Source organism: Amblyomma mixtum, chromosome 8, assembly GCF_055824585.1.
Source record: "Amblyomma mixtum isolate Tamu chromosome 8, ASM5582458v1, whole genome shotgun sequence".
NCBI classification, from domain to species: domain Eukaryota; kingdom Metazoa; phylum Arthropoda; class Arachnida; order Ixodida; family Ixodidae; genus Amblyomma; species Amblyomma mixtum.
Genome location: NC_143019.1, coordinates 121,341,301 through 121,366,865, shown reverse-complemented (window position 1 = coordinate 121,366,865; position 25,565 = coordinate 121,341,301). Strand labels below are relative to the sequence as shown.

The 25,565-nt window shown below is 46.0% G+C and overlaps 2 protein-coding genes across 2 annotated transcripts in view; one reads left to right on the top strand and one right to left on the bottom strand.

Moving 5' to 3' along the window:
* Nucleotides 1–25,565, bottom strand: part of LOC149334153 (uncharacterized) — a 32,193-nt gene that overhangs the window by 5,873 nt on the left and 755 nt on the right. Inside the window, exons 2-3 of the mRNA XM_089555034.1 lie at nucleotides 6,797–7,049; nucleotides 2,354–2,505 (exon numbers count right to left, since the gene is read on the bottom strand). Coding sequence (XP_089411160.1) covers nucleotides 2,354–2,505; nucleotides 6,797–6,895 — 251 coding nt within the window. The 5' untranslated portion in view covers nucleotides 6,896–7,049. The remainder of the gene's footprint in view (nucleotides 1–2,353; nucleotides 2,506–6,796; nucleotides 7,050–25,565) is intronic.
* Nucleotides 13,559–25,565, top strand: part of LOC149334152 (uncharacterized) — a 29,264-nt gene continuing 17,257 nt past the window's right edge. The window contains exon 1 of the mRNA XM_089555037.1: nucleotides 13,559–14,062. Within this exon, the coding sequence (XP_089411163.1) occupies nucleotides 13,743–14,062 (320 nt within the window). The 5' untranslated portion in view covers nucleotides 13,559–13,742. The remainder of the gene's footprint in view (nucleotides 14,063–25,565) is intronic.

Genomic DNA, 25,565 nt, shown 5'->3' with positions numbered 1-25,565 from the left:
GGTGCTCCTCAATTACCTCTTTGGCATCCGGCTTGAGCTTGTCAGTATCCTGTCTTTAAATTCAAAGGCGCCAAACCATACACACACACACACAGGAGAAGAAAGAAAGACGAGACAGAGCGCCTTTCTTTCTTCTCCTGTGTGTGTGTGTGTATGGTTTGGCGCCTTTGAATTTAATGATGAATAACTACCAACTAGCCCAACAACAAGTTCTTCTAAGTATCCTGTCTGCCTGCTTCTACTGCGTGCTCCATAATTATATTTGTGAGACTGTCATTCATCGCTTGAGTAAGGACGTCCCGTTACCCTCGGATAAAGCAATAAGCCTACCGTGCAGTAATTCTCAATTCCTCTATTCTCCTTTTACCCCTGACTCGTTGATGTGCTTCTTCCTTAAGAGTTTCCTACATTCCCTATTCAAATCTGCGCTAATTCGAGATCACACAATGCTATGGTTATTACATCTGACTTTGCCGAGCACCACCGCATCTTGGACGACGCCAGGATGCGCACAAAACGGGCACTTATTGTGGCATTGTGGCATGCGCGTGCTCTCCCTTCCTCTATTGCTGTATTGTCCTGCGGGCTAATTAATTCGCTGCCTGCAGCGGTGGCTCAGTGGTTAGAGCCCGCGTGTACTGCGCCGGATAAACTGGGCTGTAACCGCGGCGCGGCTCCCGCGTTTCCATGGAGGCGAAAGGCGCCCATGTGCTTTGCGATGTCTCAGGACGTAAAGATCCTTAGCTGGTCGAAATTATTTCGGAGCCCTACCCTAGGGCACCTCTTTCTCTCTTTTCTATTTCAGTTCTGCCTTCCTGCCCTTTCTTTCAACGCGGTTTAAGTTCCCAACGAGAATTGACAGAGTTACTGTCCTTGTTCTCTCCTGAAAAACCTTTTTTTTTCATTTCCCATGGAAACATGCATGCGCATCACGAGAGCTAAACCTAACGAGAGTAGTGGGCAGAGGATCAATGGGTTGCTTGTTTCCGAGTCTTTTGCGGAGCCAAGAAGCTGGCCTTGAATTCACTAGAGAAGCCCCTGGGTTACGTTTGAAGTCTCCATCTGCTCGCAGCATATTCCATATCTGAGCTGCAATGGCACACTGGAACCTGGATTCGCATTTCTTTACATGTACAAGTATTGCGAGTCCGTGCCAAATAAAGCGCCTAATTGCAAGAGCGCAGCGAATTAGAACTTGATTAATCCCTTCAGCAGCCGGCCATTACATCTCAAAACGTGTTGAGACCCTCTTAACAAAAATTCGATACAGGGCCCAGTCAGTGTCGCTAAGCCACTTGGACTATCACGTTGTGTTCTGCAGCCTCTCGCTAATGCTCTTTATTTCACGTCACAGACGACGTCAAGCGCTTTTTTAAATTTTGAAGGTCATGGACCACATAACGGCTGCCAAGAGAACTACAAGCGCTGGTCCCGACAGTGTGGTGATGTGAAGGTAGGAACCAAGAATCCGTTTTTACGCTCATTTTGCTGTTGTGAATCGGAGCCCAACGTTCAATGGCTCATACTGATGCCTTTCGGTGCTGACTTGGCGTGGTGAAATGTATAGCCGACAACCAGTTTTTCGACCCTACTAGCCAGCGAGCTTCAGTGAGTGAAATTCGTCTATTGTTCTTTTTTTGTCTGTCGTTCGATCTGTAGGCGTCTAGATTTTAACGAGCTCTCGGATGGAGGATTCAGCCGTTGCCTTGTCCTATTGAACGCCGGAGGCCACTCATCTGGATATTTTCAATACGATATTCACCTCATGAACGCCATCATCATCATCGACCTGACTACGCTCATTGCAGGTCAAAGGCCTCTCCCATTTCATTCCAATTAGCCCTGTCCTGTGCCAGCTACCGCCACCATATCCCCGCAGATTTCTTAGACTCATTCGTACACCTAATTTTCTCCGTTACCCTTAACAACCATCTGTTATCTTGCCTTTGCATTAGGTGCCCCGCCCAAGCCCATTTCTTCTTCTTGATATCGACTAGGGTGCCATTAAGCTGCATTTGTTCCCTGAACCACTCGGCTCTCTTCCTGTTTACGTACTGCCAAATAAAAGGGCAATAATAAACGCCTCATTATTCCTGCTGCAGTTCGCTTGGAAACTTTATCTGCACCGGAATGAGACTTGCATGAAAGACAAGAGCAACGTAGCATTAGCAATCCGTTAAATGTGTAATATTTGCTCGGTGCTGCCATTTCGAATGTAAGATGACCGTCTAGAGCAGCAGTGCATCGCCTTTAAATCGATGAGATGTAAAAAATAATTAGCTGTTATTGCTCAAATGTCAGTACTTTGTGTTTTGAAACAAAGGAAGCCTAAACCTCAGTTTGGCATACTCACTTCCTATGGCCACTGTGCTCCTTAAAGTGCCAGACGTAGGTGACCGTCTTGGCTTGGGGGTCGAAATGCGTTCGTGTGGCAGTCGAGCACTTGAAGACAGTGTCGTTACTCGAAGTGAAGGCAGCCACACCATGGGGAAAAGCAGTGAAGACCTGAAATGACATGGAGAGGGCAATAAAGCGATGAATTCAACAAAAGCTCAGTTGAAGCCCTTGTCGAGAGCAATCATTTAAGTATGGTGAGGACAGAAGATCCTTGAGTAATAAATGCAGCCGAGGTATTCTCATGGAGAAACATTGATTTCGCATGGATCGGACACGGTCAACATCAAGGACGACCAGGACGCCAATAACTTTAAGATCCGTGATAATAAGGACAGGCGGCAATCACGGGTGCTTTAGCAAACCTTTGGCTAACCTTGCAACTGTCAGGGATGGACTCACAGTACGCAATAAAGTGATTCAAAACCATGTGGTTTCACAAGTAAAGAGGTCCCAAAGGGCCTAAATACCACCTCAGGAGAGCAGGTGGTTGCTTGAAATGGAATATGAAGCTGTTAATTTTGCTTCAGAACGCTGTTTTGTGGAAACAAAGCGTTACTATCTGGGTAAATTTATGGGGCAGGATTTATAAAATGTGGCCGTTTGCTGCATGATGGTTTTTTTCTTAAACATAGTGCAAATGCCGTCGGGCTGTCTCAGTGGTTCTGGCGCTCAGTTGCTGAACTTAAAGACGCGGGTTCAGTCTGGGCTGCTGCGGACGCATTTCGATGAAGGCGAAAGTGCGAGTTCAGTGCGATGTAAGTGCTCTCTCAAGAGCCCCAGGTATTCGAAATTAACAAGAGCCCTCCACAACGACGTCTCTCATAGCATGAGTTGCTTCGGGACGTTAAAACCCCCTACACCATAAACCAAACATTGGTATGATTAATTGAAATAAACTATGCGCTGTCCGGTCTTTTAAAGTGTATGTAACAGGCTGCGAAACCAGGGTAGCGAAGCCTTTGGTGTGATAACTTTTTCCTATGACTACAAAATTTATTTAACTACTTCTCCGCACGTTATTATAGTTATTAGGGCCGTCGTATAGGCGGTGATTCCTACAGAATTCGTGCTGTTGTGCTTGTCTCAGAATTCGTCTTTTTCGCGCTGTTTATCATAGATTAGTGCACTACACGGGCTCAAGCCGGCCCGAAAGCCCGGGCCCGGCCCGGCCCGTGGGCCGGGCTGGGCCGGGAAATGATTTATTTTGCCACGCTTGGGTCGGGCCCGAGCCTGAAGTTGCGGGCCCGGGCTGGGCTCGGGCTTAAAGCTGCGGACCCGAGCCGGCCTCGGGTCCGTACAGAAACGGCTGGTGTCCAACTATTCATTCACTATTTCACAGTGAAGTAACAACTGCGGCATTGAAGCAGCGACACGGATGAGTTATGAGTTATAGTACGCGCTGAGAAAAAAGCTAAGCTTTATTCATTGACTTATTTATTTCCCTATTTCCACGCCGCGGTGGTTTAGTGGTCAAGTTTCTTGACTACTGAGCCGGGGAACCAGGGTTTGCTACTAGACTCGGCGGCCTCATTTCTATTTAGGCGGCAAGCATGACAGCCATGTACAGTCTTTGTCAAAAGTAACCAGGCTGCACGTTTTTCTTCTCAGTCGTAAATTAAAGCTATTATGCCAGCCCTCAAACTCTAAATCTCTGTATGGTAAGGAGAACCCCTGTTCTCACCTTCAAAGAACTTGTTGGTCTTTAGGGAAGCCGTGAGGGCTCTGTTATACGAATGAGAAGCAAACCATGGAGCCTGGTTACTTTTGACAAAGACTGTACTTTGTAGTATCATTGCTCGTTGAAGAAACCCATGTGGTCCAAATGATCCGGAGCCCTCTGCTTCGGTGTCTCCCACAGCCTGACTACCCTTGGGACCTTAAGACCCAGGAACATAGCTTTTATTTTATAGCTATATGTATCTCATGAGAGAAAATTCACAAACTAAACCACGTTTGGTTTTCTTTTTGATCAGCTGACCGGAATATCTTGTAAATGAAACAACCACAAAAGCTAGCGAGAGTTTCTAAATCTCATCTCATAGCCACATCTATCCCACCTCGCTTCTTCAGCCTGGTTGTCATGACAAGTGTTTTGCCCTGTAAGTTATCACGTGGTTCGCGCGTTTATTTTCTGCTCCACCAGTAAGAGCAAAATTCAACCAGCCTTAATTGGCCATTGATCGTTCGTCATCCCAAAACATACATATATACACTATTAGAAATGCATTCGGGAAGAACATATAAGTTTAGGACGCTTATAGTCGTCAAACACACACCGTGAAATACTCAAGCCTTTTAGCTTTTCGTTTCTGCTGAAAGGCGACCAGTTCGGCTATGAGTTCAACCTGAAAAATCGCGTTCAGGAAAAAAATGTCATCCCGCTGTTTGCTAGGCAGCTTTAATGTTTATACTTCGCGGGCGGCCAATTATAACTGATTAAAATTATGGGGAAATGAACAGTAGTGCATTACGCTCGTATGCAGCAATTTTTATTTCGCTCTCGGAACTTCCGAGTTTATCTTTGCGCACCTACAAGAGATCACTGCCCAAAAGACGGTCCTGGCGAGCACTACTCTTAATCACTTCCTCTTGGGTTGAAAAGAACCAACTTTCTGCAAGCCAAACTGTGGTTTCAGAACCTTTGCCGGCCAGTTCTTTATCGGTCTAGTAGCAGTCTACTTGCTCAGAGTGAGCAGTATACCTCAAGCGCTACTGTGAAACGGGCCGGGCCGGGCCCGGGCTAGGCCTCATTCCCGGATTCACGGGCCGGGCCGGTCTCGCTAGAGCGATAATTTAGCGGGCCTGGGCCGGGCCCAGGCTTGAAGTCGCGGGCCTGGGCCGGGCTCGGGCTTCAGGTCTCGGGCCCGGGCCGCGCTTGGGTCTCGAATTGAGGCCTGTGCAGTGCTCTATTATGAATAACAACCAACTCACCCCACTTGCTGTTCTTCTAAATGTTCATAAAGAGCTTGCCCACGCGACGACACGAAGCACGTTTGTTCACGAAAGGTCGCGATCACGCACGCGTAGTTGGACGATGTGTAATTCTGATCTCAAATATACAAGCCGGTTAGCTCGAAACGAAGCGTATTCTTTAAAGAAGAACGCTGCCTAAAGCCGCGGCTTTTCGAACTCACAACGGCTAGGCATACCGGTTATTACAGCCGCCGAAGAGCCTATATCTTTCTCTCGTAGGCGCAAGTTCTGGGATTGAAAAGAGCCCTAGTTGGGCCTGTCTATATGCTTTCCTGCCATGACGGCCATGGCCTAATAATATCCGTGACAAAGGAAACCAAGCGTAGCTGGGTGAGAGAGAATTCAGAAGGCCGGCACACCTGTCAGCCACCGAAGCGGAAGCCTGTCAAAAGTTTTTTTCAATAATTACTGCTGTACATCTGTAGCAAACAGAAGCTTGTTTTCTGCGAAAGCACCTGCGTTTTTTTCCCAAATAAGTGAGGCCTTCAACGCGGACCGCAAGTTAAGAAAAGGCTGCAATACCGACCCGCCGCAGCTGCTCATTGTGGTAAGGGCGCTCGGCTACTGAGCCGAAGTTCCCCGGTTCGAACCCGGCCGCGGCGGCCGCATTTCGATAGAGGCGAATCGCAAAAGGGGCTCGTGTGCTCTCCGATGTCATTGCACGTTAAAGGTTTGGTTTGGTTTAGGAGGGTTTAACGACCTAAAGCGACTAAGGCTGTGAGGGACGCCGTAGTGAAGGGCTTCAGAAATTTTGACAACCTGGGGTTCTTAAAGATCCCCAAGTGGTCGAAATTATTCCGAAGCCCTCCACTGCGGAACCTCTTCCTTCCTTTCTTCTCTCACTCTCTCCTTTATCCCTTCCCTTAGGGCGCGGTTCGGATGTCTATCGAGATGCGAGGCCGAAACTGCGCCATTTCCTTTCCTCAAAAACAAAAAATCTGCTCAGCTCTATTCTTCAAGTCTCTATTCCTTTGTGCTCGTGAAGTAAAAGCTCCATTTAATTAAACTAAACGCGGGTTTTTGTTTTTATCGTAGCACTGAAAAACATGACCCACCGAAAAAAAGCCTGACGCATCAGTGTGCATGGCGATGAATTTTCTTCTCAGGATGTGAAATTTATATTCTGCATTCTCTAAACTCTGCAGTATGCACCTACCTTATCCGAAAACAATCAAGCCATCATCTGCAAACCCTCTTGCTAAATATTTCAAGTTCATTTCTGTTTTGTCTTTTCCATAAACAAGCCGTGTGGGCAATTCTTGTTTCATGTCATGGTAAACAGGCTTGCAATTTTATCAGGATGCTACCCATGAACATACAGTGAAACACTTTCGGAGATCCATAACAACAGCATAACCACACCAACTCGCCCAACCGCTGGTACTTTCGCAGAGCCATTTTCATGCCCATTTGCAAGTCTACTCACCCTCAAATTGTCCGTGCCTTCACGCTGACGGTTCACCGGTGGCACCGCGGTAGCCAGCACGATTAGCGAAATGCCGATACCAATGTTGAGCAAGGCCATGTTGGAGATGAAGACGCTGTTACGTCGCACACGTTGAATACAGATGTCCGGCTGGAGCTCTAAGAAGGCCCTCGATGTTACTCGAAGGTCTCCACGCTTTCTAATGCGAGAGGAAAGATCTTGCTCTCAGGCAAAGGCTGCTGCACTCTCCAACCTAAAGAAACAAATAAAGACAAAAGCCGGGGAGAGAGTAGCCACGTATCAACCCACGCGAGACCAGAGCCAGGCAAGTGCCCTCCTCGCTGATAATGCGGCTTACTGAAGCCACTTTTTACTTTTTTAAAGAGTGCAAAAAGAAAACATGGCTCGTGGGTCTCGATAATCCACCCAACCATAAGCATTCCTCCTCAGCGGTTCCGTATCTCTGGGGACATCACCTGCGTTTGAAATGAGAAGACGTAGCCTAATCGGCTAAAACTGCTATCATTTTCTGTACCACGGAGGATGAAGTATAAAAAGAGGCATTTTTTGTCTGTTTCTTTGTGCTGGAGAAATCCATTACTAAGCAGTCGGACTGCCAGTGAAGAGTACGTATCAGATTCTTGCGACCAAGAACGGGTCTCGTGTTTCTTCTGCTCGCTTAGCACTTCTCTTAGTTGTCCACTCAGGAGTTCATGCCCTTTATCTCTTCTTGGCGAGCTTGACTACAGATGTAGAAAAAGTACTGGGCGTTTTTTTTTTCCGTACTTGGAGCAATGCTAGCCTCGCGCACTTTGCAGCCGGCTATCCTTTCTTCGGCTTTTCAAAGACCGGCTGTGTCCCTCGTGTTGACCGTTTTGTAATGTTCGTATTCAGCCCGCAGGTATGCAAGTTGAAGTTTTTATGAGCTTTTGACATTGCCTTAGTGAGCCTTACAGTGCTACGTCAGTGTAAGGGCCTCATCGATGCCTTCTGTTTCGATAGATTTTCGGGGATTTCTGATTCTACATCTTCAGGTGGATACCCAAACTGTATGATGAACAGTTCTGGTTGAACGGCTTGGAGGTTGTTTTTTTTCCGGAAGCTTCCGAAAGTTAAACGTGCATCACTTTTTTTCGCCTCGGAAGCAATTATGTGCCACGTGCACTCAGGGAGCCCAAGAATAGCGGGATCAGAGGAACAGTTTCATCTGTGGTGCCTGGCAGCTATAATCGCACATCTTCCCAGATAGCGTTTCAAACTGGGTAAGGTGGCGGTCAACGTGGTTTTGCCCATTTCAGTGGTTCCGCAGAAATTTTTTGAGCAATAACGGCGTAAAGCATACTCTGCAGAGTGTGCAAAAGGTTGGACCGTTCCGCTGAGTATGCTTATCCTCCGCCACGAACCGCCCAACCATTCATATTCTTCGGCGGGTATTAGTGTGTCCAGTGAGCATTGATCACTCGTCGCACCTTCGAGGGTGAATGACTAATTTCAGTTTTCAGCCCACCCCTGTCTGCTTCAATTAGTACTTTGCAGAGTCTTTTAAACACGCAGTGACGGTGCTGTGTTCAGCAATGCCTAGTTTTAGGCTACTGCATCCAGTGCGACTACTGGTGACCGCTGTCTTTTTTGCCCAGCGGGGTGTCTGATTTTTCCAGGAATAGGCGCTTCTATCGCTGGCTCTCCAGAAGTAATGGGTACTATCGATTTCCTTGGAAGAATCACAATAACCCTTTCACAAATTGCTCAGCCTGTAACGCTTTCGTATTTGCAATGTTCCTGTTAACACTACCCGCAATAAAACAGCCATCCGCTCGAGAGCAGTAACAACTGACAGATGTCCTGAATTGTAGTATGCAGTTATGTCCTTTAACCGCGCATTCGTGACCCGTTCTCGAAACGTCAGTATAAACCATAAATGCCACATACACCGTGCGGAAAGATATTCACGTATACAGTCCTGAAATTTTTATCGTACACTTTTTGTTCACATGAGTTTAATAAGTGGACCCACAATATTTTGATTTTTCTGGCCCACAACGTCTCCGATATACATGATCGAATGTGGGGCAGCCTCTCAACTATGTTCTATACAGTGGAGGAAAATACGCGCGTTTTTTTGGCGATATAGATGATGCGACAATCCACCATCACGGGTTCACGTTTTTGTCATTGCTGTATATAAGCAGGTCGCTTGAAAGTGATGGCACAACACTAAATAGAATCAAGGGTAAAATATGAGCTGTTCCTCTTTGGCTTCCCGTTCAGATACACATTGATTTTGTTACTGCTTGAGATTCAGTCACAGTCGTTCATTTACCACAACGACTTGCACCTTGTACTAGTTTTGACTAGGTGGGACGCGGACGAACCTGCAATTATTTTTAAAATTAAGCATGCTTTTGAACCGCCCCTCATCTCGCTGAGATGAATCAGCGCAACTTGTGGGCATTTCTGCTGATTATTTGCGTTGCGTGCGGTGTGTTAGATTGGGGACTTCTTTAAATGACATTGTTCCCTATATTTTAAAGCGAAAGGCTGATATAGAGAGCTTAACCATTCCTGATAACCAGTCATATGCAAAGTTAATTTGGCGTCACAGCCAAGCGCGGTAGCCAGGAAGCTGCTGGGGGCGCGAGCGAAGATCATAGCTAGATGGTGGTGTACTCGCATGACTGCAGTGACGGGCATAATGTATGCGGACGATATATTCCTATTAGGTGATCGTCACAAAGCTTTAGAGGTCCTGATGAGTACCTGTGGATAAGCAAAAGACGCTCTAGGCTTTACTTTTTGCACCATTAAGTTAGATTTGACGATCATTGCCAGAAATTCGGGACAACGCCCTGTACTTCTGCTAAACATAGCGGGCTGCAGCGCTTCAGGGGTAGGCAACAGATATTGCGCAATAACTAACCGCAAAAAAATCAGCCTCGATTTTATGAACTCATTTAGTTTTTGGGTGGTCTTCAAGAGCATCTGATGGCAGCGACGCCAAGGTATCCGATGAAAACTTTGTTCCCATGCCCCTTAAAGATATAACAATGGTTGTTTAAGGGAACGTCCGAAATTTACGCGTGTTTTGGGAGACGAAAACATGATTTGTCGAGAATCTACTGTTCTGATCGCTTTTTACCAATGGAAACAGAGAAAGGAGGCACTCAGCAATCTACTCTTCAAGGGTTTGTATGTCTACGACGAAAAAAAAAATGTCTATAAGTGGCATTTTCAGAACACAGTGGTCTTTTCTGGCTCATTAGGTTTAGTGGAAAGTCAACCTGTCTACGCGTATTGGTTGCTGTGTATTTTTTCTGTTAGTGAAATGCTTGCCCACTCCTGATTCTCAGAATGGAGTAAAGAACTGAATCTGCTTGTGAAATGTTGTTATTTGTCGAAACAAGCAACGAGGAAATCAGCTTTCTGTGCGGCCGAGTGCGTAATGATGCTACTTTCGGACAGTGAAGTTGTGTTATCGAATCACGACTCTCGCCACGATTTTTTTTTCTTGTCAGCGTGCTAATATTTAGTTACAGCATGCGCCACCTGGTTCAACCAAAAAACTATATGTTCTAGTTCCGAACTCGTGGCAGTAATCTAGATTCCACTGATCAGTCAGGTGCTTACAAGTCATTGGTATGAAATGCCTAGACTGACGGAGTACATGTATCTCGAGGCATAGATAAATGAAGGACAGATATACATGGAAAAACACGAAAGAATTACTAGGTCCAAAGGCGAAGAGTTGTTGCGATGATAAATCAAGGCGCAATATGAAGGTACAAATGGTATGAACCACTGACAAGCATTGGAAAGAAAGAATGGTTCCATGGCTTCCCGTTGGTGAAGGGTTTGATGCCTAACGGCAAAAGTTCATTCGCAGAAGTTCATTGCAGATACACGCGTTGTTGCAGGTACCCTCGTCAAAACCATAAATTAGGCAGCACAGAGGGACATGGCCCGAGCATCATTCGAATGACGGGAAGCTCAAAGTAAAATTTTCCATGCTAACCTTGTGGATCAGAATACTTTCAGGCGTAAAGTAATTTTATTCATGAGAACGTAAAAACGGTACACGATATATGAATCATGTTTAAAGATGTCAGAATTAGAACCTGAAAGGCTGACCACCTTTTCACGAAATATAATAATAATAATAATAATAATAATAATCTTTATTCAGTATAATTTGAAAACGAATTATTATTACTATTGCATGGTAGAGAGAGGGTGTGGTAGATGGTCCTTGGCGATCACAAAATGAACAAGGAAGGGGAAAACCTCAGGTTGCTTGAGCCAACGTTTCGACAAAGGGACTTGTCTTCGTCTGGGCAAAGCGTTCATCATTGGCAGGGATTAAATAGGGCCTTCGCTCGGAGGAGGAAGGCCCCGGGGGTGGGGAAGGAAAGTGGTGTGAGAGGGGATGCGTGTCAGAAAGGGGAGGGAGGTGAATCTTGATTCGTTAAGCTACAATAGTGGAAAAACTTATATCCCGGGGGTGTGTAATGAACAAAGGCTTTGAAGGGGCTGCGACGGCGGGTTGGCCCTGGGTGGACCTGGAAAACTCAGATAAGAGGATTAGTCAGCGTGGTACAGGGAAATGAGAGCAAGGCAAACAAAATAGGCTGGCACTGGAAGGAGAAAGAAAGGGAGGGGGGGTCATTTCCAAGGAAGGACAAGGCAGGGAGGGGGGGGGGGGGAATGGCTCGAGATCAGAGAAAGCCAAAAGGTGGGGGTGTAGGGGGTAACAGGAATGTCATGATTTCCGAGAACTGATAGTAGGGGATTAGGAGAAAAAAAAATGAACAAAGGGAGAGGGTGCGAAGGCCGGAAATGTGGTGGAAGATATGACGTGGGAAGAGAGCAAAGAGGGATAGTATACTCAGAAGTACTTGTATTTGGGCATGTTGGTTCATAACTTTTCAGGAAGACACAGGGGCGCTGCCAAAGACACGGACATAGAAGCAGACAGGGACAAGCGCTTGTCCCTGTCTACCTTCACGCCCGTGCCTCCCATCGCGCCCCTGTGTCCTCCTGAAAAGATAATATACTTATGCGAGGTTCTAGGAAATGGTCCGAGCACGTGCAAGACATTTGTTAATTTAAAATTATGCTAACCCTGGAATGTACCTGAGAGATTCTAGGTTTCCTCTGGACATGTTAATCCCTGTTGGTTGCAGTGTTTTAAAATTGTGGCTTAGGAATGCTTCTCTGTATTTTCTGTCCCTAGTCGATTTGAAGCCTAACTGAAGAATGAACAATTTGAGTTCGTTGAATTTTTGATGGCGATGATTAAAATGGGTCGACACTGCCTTCTGTTCATTCCGTGTTGTGTCAGCCCGGTGCACGTTTAATCTGGCACTCATTGTTTGCCCGGTTTCTCCGATATATTGTTTCTGGCAGAAGGAGCACTGGAGCATGTAGATAATATTGGACGATGTGCAGTCAAAACTGGTCTTTATTTCGAAACTGAAATCGCTTGCCGTACTTTTAACTGTGGTGTCCCTTTGTAAATGTTTGCATGTCTTTCATCTAGGTCGAGAGCATGAAGTTACTGCCGGTGGCGGTTTCTTACCGAGCCTAGCATGCACCAGGATGTCCTCCAGGTTTGTGCTGCGTCTGTATGTTACCCTTGGTGCGTCTGGAAATATTTTCTTGAGACGGTCGTTACCAGTTAAAATGGGGTGGTATTTCCGCAGGATATTGTTTATGTTTGGAAGCGCGTTTGAGTATTTCGTTATAAGTGCAGGAGGTCGTTGACTGTTAGCTTTTGTTCGTTTTTTAAAAACTACATATCGTTTCAAAGTTGTTGCTCGTTGGAACGCATTATTAAGGGTTGTCTGTGGATGATTTCTGGTGATTAGAGTGTTTTTTAGCGAGTGCAGGTGTTTCAGGTAGTCGTCGTCGTCGCTACATATTCTTTTTAGTCTCGTTGCCTGTCCTACGAATATACCTTGTTTCCAGTGTCTTGGCTGATGGCTAGTGAAATCTAAGTATTGTTGTCGGTCAGTGGGCTTCCTGTAAAGTGTGGGTTTGAGCTTGCTATTTTCTAAATGGACAGTGGTGTCAAGGAAATTGACTTGCGTTTTCGAGGAGTTGAAGGTGAATTTAATGCTGGAGTGGCATGAATTGAAATGTGTGACGAATGCCTTCAGGGTCTCAGCCCCATGCTCCCATATCATGAAAATGTCGTCTATGTAACGCAGGTATATAAGTGGTTTTTTTAGAAATGAATTTAGAAGTTTAGATTCTAGTAGCCCCATAAAACTTTTCGCGTAGGTGGGTGCGAAGGGAGTGCCCATGCTTGTTCCAAATACTTGAAGGTAGTAAGAAGAATCGAATTCAAAGTAGTTGAGTGTTGGTACCAATTCAAGTAGCGGGAGGTACACTTCAGTTTCGTGCGGGTGAGGACATTGAGTTAGAATTTTGGAGAGTGCGTCGATACCTTCATTTATGGGAATATTTGTGTACAAAGCGGCGACGTCAAGTGTGACAAGTATGCTATCTGCTGGGATAATGGAAGCGTCATTCAGAGACTCTATTGCCACGTATCATTGCAGTGTGTGTTCGTTCACGCTCAAGGCAGCAGGAAAGGGTCGTTATCACTTTTGTTCGTGGCGCGAGAAGCGACCAGACTAATCTCGATTGTTTGCAGCCATGAAAGGCTGCATCTAGGTTTTTCCAGATTACCGTAGATGATCTTGACCTGTTATCTGGAAGTTTGCTTGCCGGCTTTAAATTGAGCGATGCCGCGAGCGGCGGACATTCGTAGTTCGACGACCGACGAGCACGTTTGTTGCTTACGCCGCCGCCGAGTGATTTAGTTCTTTTGTGGGCGCAAGTCAGCCCAAATAAAGAGCTTCGTTTCCAAGACTGGTTGGTGTCTTCCTGACCGCTGGACTGCCGTCACTACAACGTGACATCTGGTGGAGGTGCTGGGTAGCCTCCCATGTTCCGGACACCCCCTACAAGTCGTGACGCCAGCCCTTTGAGTCATCTACCGCAGGACCTGAGTCCAGTCCACCGCGCAAGCCGACGCCTGCAAGGGGACGAACCTGAGTTCGGGATTCTGCCGGACCCTACCCGGAAGCGAAAGCCAGCAGCAACATCTACCATGAGCTTGCCCCAGACGATGACTCCAATCATTCTTCAGCAGCCCCGGGTGCCACCAACCTTCGACGCTTCGCCTGGCGCCGACCCCGAAGAATGGCTGGAGCAGTTCGACCGTGTGGCTATCTTCAACAACTGGGACGATGCCACGAAACTTAGGTACGTGTTCTTCGCCTTGGAGGGACCAGCAAAAGTCTGGTTTGAGAATGAGGAAGCTAACCTCACGAACTGGGAAACCTTCAAGGAGCAGCTATTATTATGCGGAGAAAGTGCGGTGTATCCTCGACAAAGGAAGGAAGGTGGGTGGCAATATCTGCAAGATAGTTGTTCAGGAAAATTGATAAGTTCCCTGTGGGCGTGTTATTGTTTGAAACGATAGGTCTGCACGGGGATAGCTGCGGTAAACAAGTCTTCTGCGGAAACCTTATGGATTTTGGGAAGTAGGTAAAAGCGTCCTGCCTGTTTGTTTAGCGGATTTAAGAAGTGGTAGTCGGACAGCGTGGTTAGTTCCCTTGATAATAAGTTTGCCAGTTTGTTCAGAATCAATTTGCAGAACTCTGAAGTGGGATCTGAATCTAATTTACTATAGTGACAAGGGTTGTTGAGTTGTCTAAAAGCTTCTTTTTTGTATTTTTCGGCCGGCAGGATAACTATGCTACCTCCTTTGTCTGCAGGCTTAATGACTATATCGGTCCTAGAAGCTAAGTGGTTCAGAGTAGCCTGTTCCACCACATTTCCGGCCTTCGCACCCTTTCCCTTTGTTCACTTTTTTTTTCTCCTAATCCCCTACTATCAGTTCTCGGAAACCATGACATTCGTGTTCCCCCGTACGCCCCCACCTTCTGGATTTCTCTGAACTCGAGCCATTCCCCCCCCCCCCCCCTGCCTTGTCCTTTATTGGAAATGACCCCCCCCCCCCCTTTCTTTCTCCTTCCAGTGCCAGCCTATTTTGTTTGCCTTGTTCTCATTTCCCTGTGCCACGCTGACTAATCCTCTTATCTGAGTTTTCCAGGTCCACAAGCGCCAACCCCCCCGTCGCAGCCCCTTCAAAGCCTTTGTTCATTACACACCCCCGGGATATAAGTTTTTCCACTATTGCAGCTTAACGAATCAAGATTCACCTCCCTCCCCTTTCTGACACGCATCCCCTCTCACACCACTTTCCTTCCCCACCCCCGGGGCCTTCCTCCTCGGAGCGAAGGCCCTATTTAATCCCTGTCAATGATGAACGCTTTGCCCAGACGAAGACAAGTCCCCTTGTCGAAACGTTGGCTCAAGCAACCTGAGGTTTTCCCCTCCCTTGTTCATTTTATTACTATTGCAATCATATGAAACTGCGCCATCTAGACACATGCTAGTAAATACCTAACAGTGGTGAAGAAAAGCCTGCTAGTGTAACTTACACCCCGACACTTCATACCACGGAAACCAACGACAGTCTAAAGCGCGAGCATTACGAGATGCATCGGCGAGAAGATATTAGGTGTAAACTAGCGGGAGCGCGTTTCTTCACGGCGCCTTGACGCGAATTCGGGGTTTCACAAGATACCGCTGCGTGATAAAACATAAAAAATATGCACGTTCGCGACTCCTTTTGGTCGTTACCGATACCCGTGGCTACCCTTTGGTGAGCGTCCGCCACAGAAGTGTTTCAGAAGATTCTTGGCGAAATCTTCGAGGCTCTGCCAGGAGTAAGCCGTGCGTTGATGATATGGGAGGGGGGGGGGGGGAGCACAAGACAAGAGCACAGTCAGAGGTTGCGAGCGGTACTGCAAGCAGCACAGAAAGCGGGCCTAATATTTAATGCGCAGAAATGCAGCATTGAGGTGTGCAAGGTCCTTTTTCTTGGCGTCTTTATTGCGGAAGACGGCACACATCCAAACCCCACCCTGGTAAGCTCATTGCTAAGTATGCCACCGCCGGCTGAGAATCAAGCAGTGCAGTGTATGCTCGGCGTTGTTAACTATGTTGCGAAATTCTTACCATCCCTTACAGACCAAACATGCCTTCTTCGAGACTTGATCAAGATCATATCTTTGGATGGGCAGAAAACCGCGCTAAAGAACGAAAAAGTATTTGCGACACTCTGGGCAAAGATCCTGCCCTGGCGATCTTCGATCCTAAAAGGATTACGAAGATAACACCGATGCTTCTCGCACTGGAATAAGCGCCGCTCTTAAGCAACCTCACGAGAGTTCTTGGAAGCCCAATGCTTAAGCCTCACACGTCCTAACCGAAGCGGAAAGAAGGTCCTCGCAGATAGAGAAAAGAGGCTGGGGCGGTTGTCTTCGGGTGTGAAGGGCCCATTCAGGTGACCTCATGTGTCACCTTTAGCCGTCTTCACCTAGAGAATTGTATTTTGTCTGAATTTCAATAAATTTCTAGTTTCAAAAGTTCCATCATTCTGTATCCTGATGCAATGTTGTCCTCGAGACAGATCATCGACACCTAATCGTTATCTCAGAAAAGCCGATTGAAGAGATGCCGCCCAGATTACGGCGACTTTTGCTGGCAACAATTCTTCGTTTGCTTAGATCCCACTAAGAGCTGCAATTTGTTCCTGGAAAATGCTTCGTTGTCGCTGACATGCTGTGTCGAGTGTCCGTCGAAAACCCAGCCAACGGCCACTCCGACGATGACATAGAAGTTCACTCAGTGTTTTTTCATCGCTTGCAGCGAAGCAACTCTGCTGCGCTTGGCAGAAGAAACCAGTAAGGATGACTCCTTGAGACAAGCCATCCACTGCTTGCAAAATAATCGTCCAGTCCGTAAAACACTAAAGTCCTTTGAAAGTGAGCTAGTGGTCGTCAGAGGTGTGTTGTTTAAGGGATGCAAGGCCATAATTCCATCAAGCATGCGCCAGGAGCTACTACGAAAAAGTCACGAAGGCCAGCTAGGAATTTTAAAAAATGCAAATCATCTCAAGCGCGTAGGCTGGTGTTTTGTCGTGGTCTTAACTTGGACATTGAAGCCCTCATTAAAAATCAGCAGTTTGTCGGAAGTGTGCATGTCGAGAACAAAGATTGTTGCTCATCGAGCGCGTACGGCCGGAACATGCATGGTAGCGAGTAGGTGTAGATATTTTTCAGTGTGCTGGAAAATCGTACCTTTGTGTCTTTGATGCATTGCCAACTTTCCAGAAGTATAACGGCAGGCAACGATAGCCACAGTTGTGAGAACACTGAGCGCAGTGTGTGCAAGCTATGGATTGCCTATTGAAGTCTCCACAGAGAACGGACCGCAGTTTGGGAGTGATGAGTTGGCATTGTTCGCAAAGAAGTATGATTTTAAACATATCACGTCCAGCCCTCAGTTTCCTCGCTCAAATGGCCTCGCGGAGAAAAGGGCCCAAATAGTAAAGAGAATTTCAAATAAGACGTCCGAGATGAATGATGATTTCTGGCTTGTATAGTTCAGTTACGGGAGCAGTCCACTAGAAGACGGCCAGTCGCCTGGAGAGTTATTTCATGGCCGGCGACTTCGAACGTCGCTCCCAGATTCCAACGAAGCTCCAAGCAAGTCGGTAAGAAAGCATAAACAGTACCGATCCCCAAAGCGTTCTATTCTTCAGCTCCAAGAATGATAGGCTGTTAGAGTACAAGGAGACTGTTGGTCGCGAAAAGTCAGGGCTCTTAAAGCAACTCCTAAACCAAGGTCATATCAAGTTGCCACCGAAGGTGGCCGTGTTTTGCGAAGGAACCGACAACACCTCAGGGCGACAGCTGAGCCTTTCAGCATTACACCTTGTGAGGACGACATGCCGGGTGACGGCTGCAAGAACGAGGTACCCTGACAGGTCCAACCGTGCGCTCAAAGCACATCCACATCTACAGCCTCGACACCGAAGCCAGTGCCGAGAAGATCCCATCGGGAAAAAAGAGCCCAACAGTGTATATGATATAGCGACAACTTTGTGCAATTTCCGTGATGGAATTCCAAACCAGCTGAACTCTGCGAAGAAACATTTTTTTTCGTGGCTGAATGGTGTTGTGAAGTATTACTGGTTTGTGGTTTCCCGTTTCAATGAAAAGGAGATGTATCAAGTAGGTAAGCAAAGTGTGACGCGCGCTCACGTTCTCTGTCTGCGGCACGCATGCTCGGAACTTGTGTGCCCTCTCCCCTGGCGGGTATAAAACGAGCACGAATGAGCACCGGCGTTCCTGTGCGAAACTGGTCCCGCCTGTTACTCTGCTGATACAACCAACGATACGAACTATACAAAACTACTTGCTTTAAAACCACACGAAAGATATTAGCGTCAGCCTTTCGAGGAGAAATAGGAATTCTTCCACCAAATAGTATCTGGTATGCTGCACTTAGAAAGGACAGGTTGGCGGCTTTGAGTAGACACAGAAGCGACATTTTTCATCTTACTGGAAACATTGCAAAAAGGTTGCTTTTTCGAGGATGACTAAAAGTAAACACATTAAGGAAACAAAGTTGAGAATGAATGCAATAATTTCAAAAACTCATGCAATGCAATAATTTCAAAGTCTCAAGGCCCACCAGTAAACCCAACCAAACCGTGACTCGTACTTGGAGGTTGTTCATCACAACGCACTGTTGCTCAAACGAAATAAATGGCGGGAAGCAGCTTCCAGGTACTCATAAAAAACAATGGTTTTCAGAGTATTAAGCAGGGGCACATGTGCGACAACTTCGCCGACGCGCCGCACCGATCGTCGCGTGCGAGCTGGCATCCCACTGCAAGCAGGGACACACGGAGCGGTGAGCATCGCTGCGCCGCTCTACCCAAGCTCCGCCCACAACCGCTGTCACACTTCGCCGCCATGCAGCGGTGCCTCAGCGCTGCTTGTGATCGTCGTGTACAAATATCCCAAGAAAAGACAAGATTGCCTTGTTATCAGAAAGTCTGCTCGAGCAGCGACAAAGCATGCCTGCTTATGTTGCGAGCTTTCGGCAACGGCACCGCTCGCGGGCACTCCGGGCGACGAGCTCTGCTACTGCCTGGCTGCCGTGGTCGTCGCTAGGCCTATAGCCTCTTTCGCATTGAAGCCGCAGCGGCCGGCGCTTCGGAAGTCGCCTGAGCTATAATAAAAGGCCTACTCCACACATCGCTCTACTGTCAACAGCATCATCTCACAATAAAGTAATAATATGGTCAATTTCCGCGACGCCTTCGGCAGCGAAGCGAGCGGGCGCCAGGCGAGCCGGACCCCAACGTCAGGCCAGCGGCAGCGGCGAGGCGGTTGTGGAAAGAGTTTGCTTGTATCGCAGTCGTTACCTTTAGCAGCACCTCAGTATTGGTCAGCGATCCGCAAAAATGACATATTTTTCGCATTTCTCATTCCAGGGTTTATTATTTAAGTCAAGAACACACTTTAGCTCCTTTTTATGACGCCGGCAGACGGGATCCAGGCTGGCCGGCCGGCCGGCATGCTCGGCGTACTTCACGTTCGCACAAGAAAGTACAAAACAGCCATGTACCAGAGAGGATGCTTCCTAGATCCGAGCAACGACAATATACCCGTGCAAAAGAGGATTTTTCGGCAACGACACCGCCTGCGGCAACGCCGGGCGACGAACTGCGCGCTGGTCTCGGCTGCCCTAGTTGTCGCTAGGCCTACTTGATATCGCGTCGAAGCCGCAGCTGACAGCGCTTCGGAAGTCGCCTGTGCTATAATAAAAGGCCTACTACTCACATCGCTTCACTGTGAACTGGTCCCATAATATAAGATATGTTCGATTTCCACGACGCCTTCAGAAACGGATTAACAGACGGCAGGCGAACCACACCAAGTAGCAGCAGCCCCGAAGCGGCTGTGGGATGAAATTTGCTTGTTACGTGCAACTCGGTATTAGCCAACGATCGTCAGAAATGATGCAATTTTGACATGCATCTATCTCTGGGCTTGCTAGAACGTCAACAAACAATACTAGCGGGTTTTTCAGTCGCCGGCGGCCGGCATCAGAGCTGGCAGACCGGCCCGGCATGGTTCGGCCCCGAGAGCCCTGAGACTAGCGGGTTTTTCAGTCGCCGGCGGCCGGCATCAGAGCTGGCAGACCGGCCCGGCATGGTTCGGCCCCGAGCGCCCTGAGCCTCGCGCTCTACGTCATCATGACGCTGCCGCTTTCCGCGCTCGCATTGGCTCCCGCTTCCCGTCGTTGCGTTTGCCTCATGCGGCTCGTCGTTGGCATCCAGCAGGTTGGACGCATGCGACGAGCTGGGTTCGGTCGTGGCGACGACGGTTGCAACGACGCGCCGCAGCGAATCGCACGCACTTTTCGCACATGTGTCCCCGCCTTTACGAACGTAACTATCACCACCGGGCCAATTAGCCGCTTGTGCAATTTTCGACAAATTATTGTGCTCGCGGCAACCACAGTGGATAATTGATATCGTGTAATTATGTATGGCTAAGGATAAAAGAAGAGATCAGGTGTATGTTTGACACTACAAAGCGGACGCTTATTTGATGTTTTCTATTTCTCTTGTAAAACGTTTTTCAGAATTTTAGCTAAGACTTTCGACAATTTTCTTCAAAGGCATAAAATTACGTAAGTGCTGTTACTTTTCTTTTGTGAACGTAATAATCATTCTTTATATCTATTCAGCTGTATATCTAACTCGCCCAACATAGATTGGGCACAAGGCCTAGGAGATAGGCACCATAGGGATACTTTCAGTTCATAGGCATACAAGTTTTCACATATATCAATCATTCATTTCAATCAATCTTTCATTTTATTTCCTTAAAAAAGGAGGAGTACGGGACTAAAAGCTCGAACAGCTTGACGAGGTCCCGACCCCTTGTTAGTTGGCATGATAGCAGGATGACGGCCAGTCTTACACAAAAAAAAGGAAAAAATATCACAAAACAACCGGTAATACAGAATGAAACAAGACGGCAATCAATCGGAGAAGCAACAAAAGGTAATACAGATAAATCAACACATATAAGCAACAGTGGTGAACAAAATTAGGCGAATAGGAAGACATGGTTTAGTCTTGCAAATGAATAAGTTGACAAAAACGTTTAATGCGACAGTTTCGGCTTCTGGAGGGATCAAAATTTTGTCGGTCTAGTAAGTTTAACAGCGAAGGTAATGTATAAGACAGAGATTGTTCATCATATGAGGTTCTCGGGGTGTGTACAAACAACATTTCTTTATTTCGGGTCTGACGAATATTTGTGTTTTTTTGGAGTTTTGCCAGATGAATTATGTAATCAATGCCAAACTTTACAAAACCTTTATAGCACAACATCAACCTGTAATTATAAAGACAAAACACAGGAAGAATTTCATATTTTGGAAAAAGTGGTTTTGTGGAGTATGTATAATGGACATCAGCTATGTAACGTACAGCTCTTTTTTGTAGCAAATGTAGTTTCTGCAAGTTTGTCACGCCAGTTGTGCCCCACACCATGATACAATACTGCATGACAGATACCACCAGTGCATTGTGCAACATTAATTTCACCTTGGTCGGGAGAATGCGACGCAGACGAGCAATGACACCAATGGCAGATGACAATTTTGATTGTAGGTGATCAACATGCTCATTCCAGGTAAGGTGCTTTGAAAAATGCACCCCAAGGATGTTAACGGAGTCCACTATCTCTAACTGCTCACTGCCCAGACACAAATTCATATTAGTTGTCAACATCTTACCTCTAGGCGTCTACAAGATTACTTTTGTTTTCTTCGGGTTGATTTTTAAGCAGTTTATCGCGGACCAGCGTTCTAAGTCAGACAGTGTCTTATTAGCCTTTATTTCTAAATCTGTTTCCACGTTGCCTGTAATAAAAATGGTTGTGTCATCGGCATACGAAACGAATGTAGCATTATCTGTGGAGCTTGCAATGTCATTTATGTAAATTAAGAATAAAAGTGGGCCCAAAATGCTTCCTTGCGGCACACCAGTGGTAACTGCCTTCCGTGAAGATATTGCGTTATTGGCATCTACAAACTGTGACCTGTGCGACAGATAAGATGACAAAAGCGAGTGGGCAATTCCACGCACACCATACATTTCTAATTTATTAAGAAGGATGGAATGATTAATTAAATCAAAAGCCTTAGAGAAGTCTATATATATGCCTAATGCCATATGCTTACACCTGAACGCGTCTAAAATTATTTCTTTTTGACTCAAAAGGGCTGTTTCCGTAGAGCAATGCTTCCTAAAACCATGTTGAAAGTCTGCAATCAAATGGTGGCGGTTGAAGAATGAGAGTAATCGCTCATGCATTATCTTCTCAATGCCCTTAGAAAATACTGGAACTATTGATATAGGCCGATAATTATTCAGTGCAGTTTTATCACCGCGCTTGAAGACGGGAACAACGCGGGTGATTTGCATCCTCTTAGGAAAGGTACCTGTTGATAATATTATGTTATAAACATGGGCAAGAATAGGGCTTATAATATCGAGCACAAACTTTACAGGGCGAATCTGGATACCATCGGCATCTAGTGACTTGCTATTGCTTGTAGCTCTGATACATGAAAAAACTTCAAGAGAGGTAGTGGGAGCAAGGAAAAACGATGCTCCATTCCTGTTTACTGGAAGAAACTGAGCGTAGCTAGTGAGGCTGTGTTCTATGTCCTGTTGCGGTGCTTGAGTAAAAACTTCATTAAATGCGTCTGGTACTGCATCTGCAGAAATTTGCTGCCCATCATGTTTCAATATATCAGGAATAGCTGAGTAGGAGCTAGGCTATAACAAAGCATTCAATTTGCGCCAAAGTACATCACTTCGCTGGTTAGCAGGGTCACTAAATATTGCAAAAAAATAAGCATCTTTGGCAGCTCTAAGTTTTTTTGTTAAACTGTTTCTGTATTTCTTAAACTTCTTAAGTAAGGCTTCATCCTTAGATTTTACAAATTTGGCATATAAAAAATGTTTTTGTTTGATCATGTCAAGAAGCTCAGGGGTCAGCCAAGGTTTCCGCGCTTTCGATGGCCTTGTAATTTTTTTGCGTGGAAAGTGTGTATCATATAATGGTTTAAAAATATTAATAAAAGCGGAATATGCAGAGTCACTGTCTTGTGCGCAATAAAGGCTATCCCAAGTTTGCTGAGCAATGGCGTGGCGAAAAGCCTCCAGATTTGATGGCGTGATTGACTGAACATAAACTGGTTCCTTAGTTTTCTGAATCAAATGATTGATCTTACTTACTAGTAGAATGATGCCTAGATGGTCACTGATATCAGTGTATAGAACGTCGGCCTTTAACGAATGAATATTTATATTTGATATGAGTACATCCAATAAGGAGGCACTGTCAACAGTCACGCGTGTTGCTGTAGAAATTGTATTCGAAAAACCGCAAGTTGTAATTAGAGTTTGGAAATCCTTTTTCAGCGGAGAAGATGACAGCATGTTTATATTGACGGCACCTCCTAAAACTAGATTCATTTTTTCTTCTGTTGCTTAACTAAAAAGCTTTTCAACGAAAGCAAGAAAACGGGTGCCATCACCTGATGGTGGTCTGTACACAACAGAGAACAAGTTTGTACGGTTTCGTAGTGTTAATACCTCATAATCAGAAGTTATAGCAGTGAAATCATCGACTGGTTCAGCAACAATATCATCTTTGAGCAAAAGCGCTACACCGCCCCCTCGCTTATCATGTCGACTACAGAAGAACGACTGATAACCAGAAAGCCGGAGCAATTGTGATGTAGGCGTTAACCAAGTTTCGGTTAACATTATGACTGTAATCGGTATCCCAAAGCTATGTATTAACATGGTCAGTTAATCTGTCTTATGCGCAAGCGATCGAACATTTTGATGAAAAATTGTCATTGCTGGTTTTTTATCTGATATAAAATCTTTTACCTCGGACGGCAGATAACCCATATTTTAAATAAGGAGCCACCAGAAAAGATAAACACATTTGTTGTTCCTAAGTCATTTTCAGCAAATCATTAAGATGGCAAATGGGGACAATGAGACTGCCTTCTGATTTCTGGGCGAAAATCTTGCCGTTTCGATACCAGGCATACTTCCAGCCGAGTTCTTTCTTTTTGCTGTTGACCGCTCCAAACAAGCGTTTCATGGGAGGAGATAAGTGTTCATTGATGTAAATCGGAGTACTGAGCTGCAACTCTAACTGTATATCTTCTGTTGTCAGCCGTTTTTTTCTTGCTTTCTCTAGGAAACAGTCGCGCTTGGCTCTGTGTGTGAACTGCACCACAATATTAGGACTATCAGTGTTTCCACTTGTCCTAACCCGGTGGCAAATTTCAACATCAGAATCCTCGAAAGGTACATCAAGTGCATCTGCAAGTTTTCTGGTTATATCCAGGGTGTTTTCTGTTGGCTCCGTTGGTACACCTTTGATTTCTATGTTGAAACACCTGGCATGCTGTTCATTTTGCATCAGCCTTACTTCTTGATCCTTTAGTTTTGCGAGCAGGGCATCTCGGTCCTTTTCCAGACCCTGCAATGTGTTTCTTAGATCAGAGTTTTCGTTTTTCAGCTCACTAACAGATGTTTTCATTTCCTCATAGCTCTTGTTCGCAAATTCCAAAAATCCCTTCATTTCTCTGATTTCTTTCCTTAAGTCTCTTTCCAGGCATTCGCGCAGTTCTCTAAATTCATTCTTGAACTCACGTTTAAGGTCTTCGAAAAGTTTAGCGAGCTCTTGCTTTCCTGTCATTGCTACCACCAGAGCGTGGTGCAACACGGAGATAAGCGAAAACAAGATCGCGAGTGAAACAGTCCGCACGGGAACACACAAAAACAATGTATGTGCATGAACAGGAATATGGCAGCAGAAGCTACGGCCGAGTGTTTATCCGACTGTTTAAGAGGGCATAGAAATCACCAACCTGTACAGGCGGAAAGAAACAGTTCAGAATGCGTGCTCCCGGCCGCAACCGCTGCTGCCAACTGATGCGAAGGTGCTTCTTGCAGGGCTTTTTAACCAAGGGGCTTGGTGTCCCGCGCAGGCGCGCTGTGGTAGACAGTAGGCAGTAGACACGGCCACCGCCACGATGCTTTTTCTTGCGATAAGCGCTGCAGCCAGGGTAGATGAAGTTTTCTTGCCGGTAGTTCCTTGCAACTGTGATCTGTACAGGCGGAAAGAAACAGTTCAGAATGCGTGCTCCCGGCCGCAACCGCTGCTGCCAACTCAGCAATATATGATCACCATGATCGAAAAAAAAAAGTTGAGGAGATGTAACAGAAATCTAAAATCGTACTAATTATTTTATTCCGTGTTACAATAAGGTATATAATGTTAAAATATCGCAAGAACAGAAAACAGCTTTTTCAAAAAGCACATAAGGGTAATAGTAATTATTAAAGATGAATAAGAATTGTGTAGCTTTCCTACCGAATCGAATACAAATACTGCAGTATTTGCAATACTACAAATACTACAAATACGAACCGAATGGTGACATAGTCAAATCGAATAAGCATCGAATATTGTATCGAATGTTCACTACGTGTTCCGATACTCTGCAAGCCTTAATTATTTTATACTGTACAATTGTCGTGCGAAAGAGCGAAACTGCTAGCAGTGCCTCTGCAGCAAGGTGCCATACATTATGAAGTTATTGGAATCGTTGTCAAAAACCGAACGTTCATCTTATTAACAGGCACGCTACCCAAACTGAGATTATTAAGCGTATGGCCTTCCTTTCACAAATACAGAAGCGTTACCCTTAACTCCTATTAGCGCCG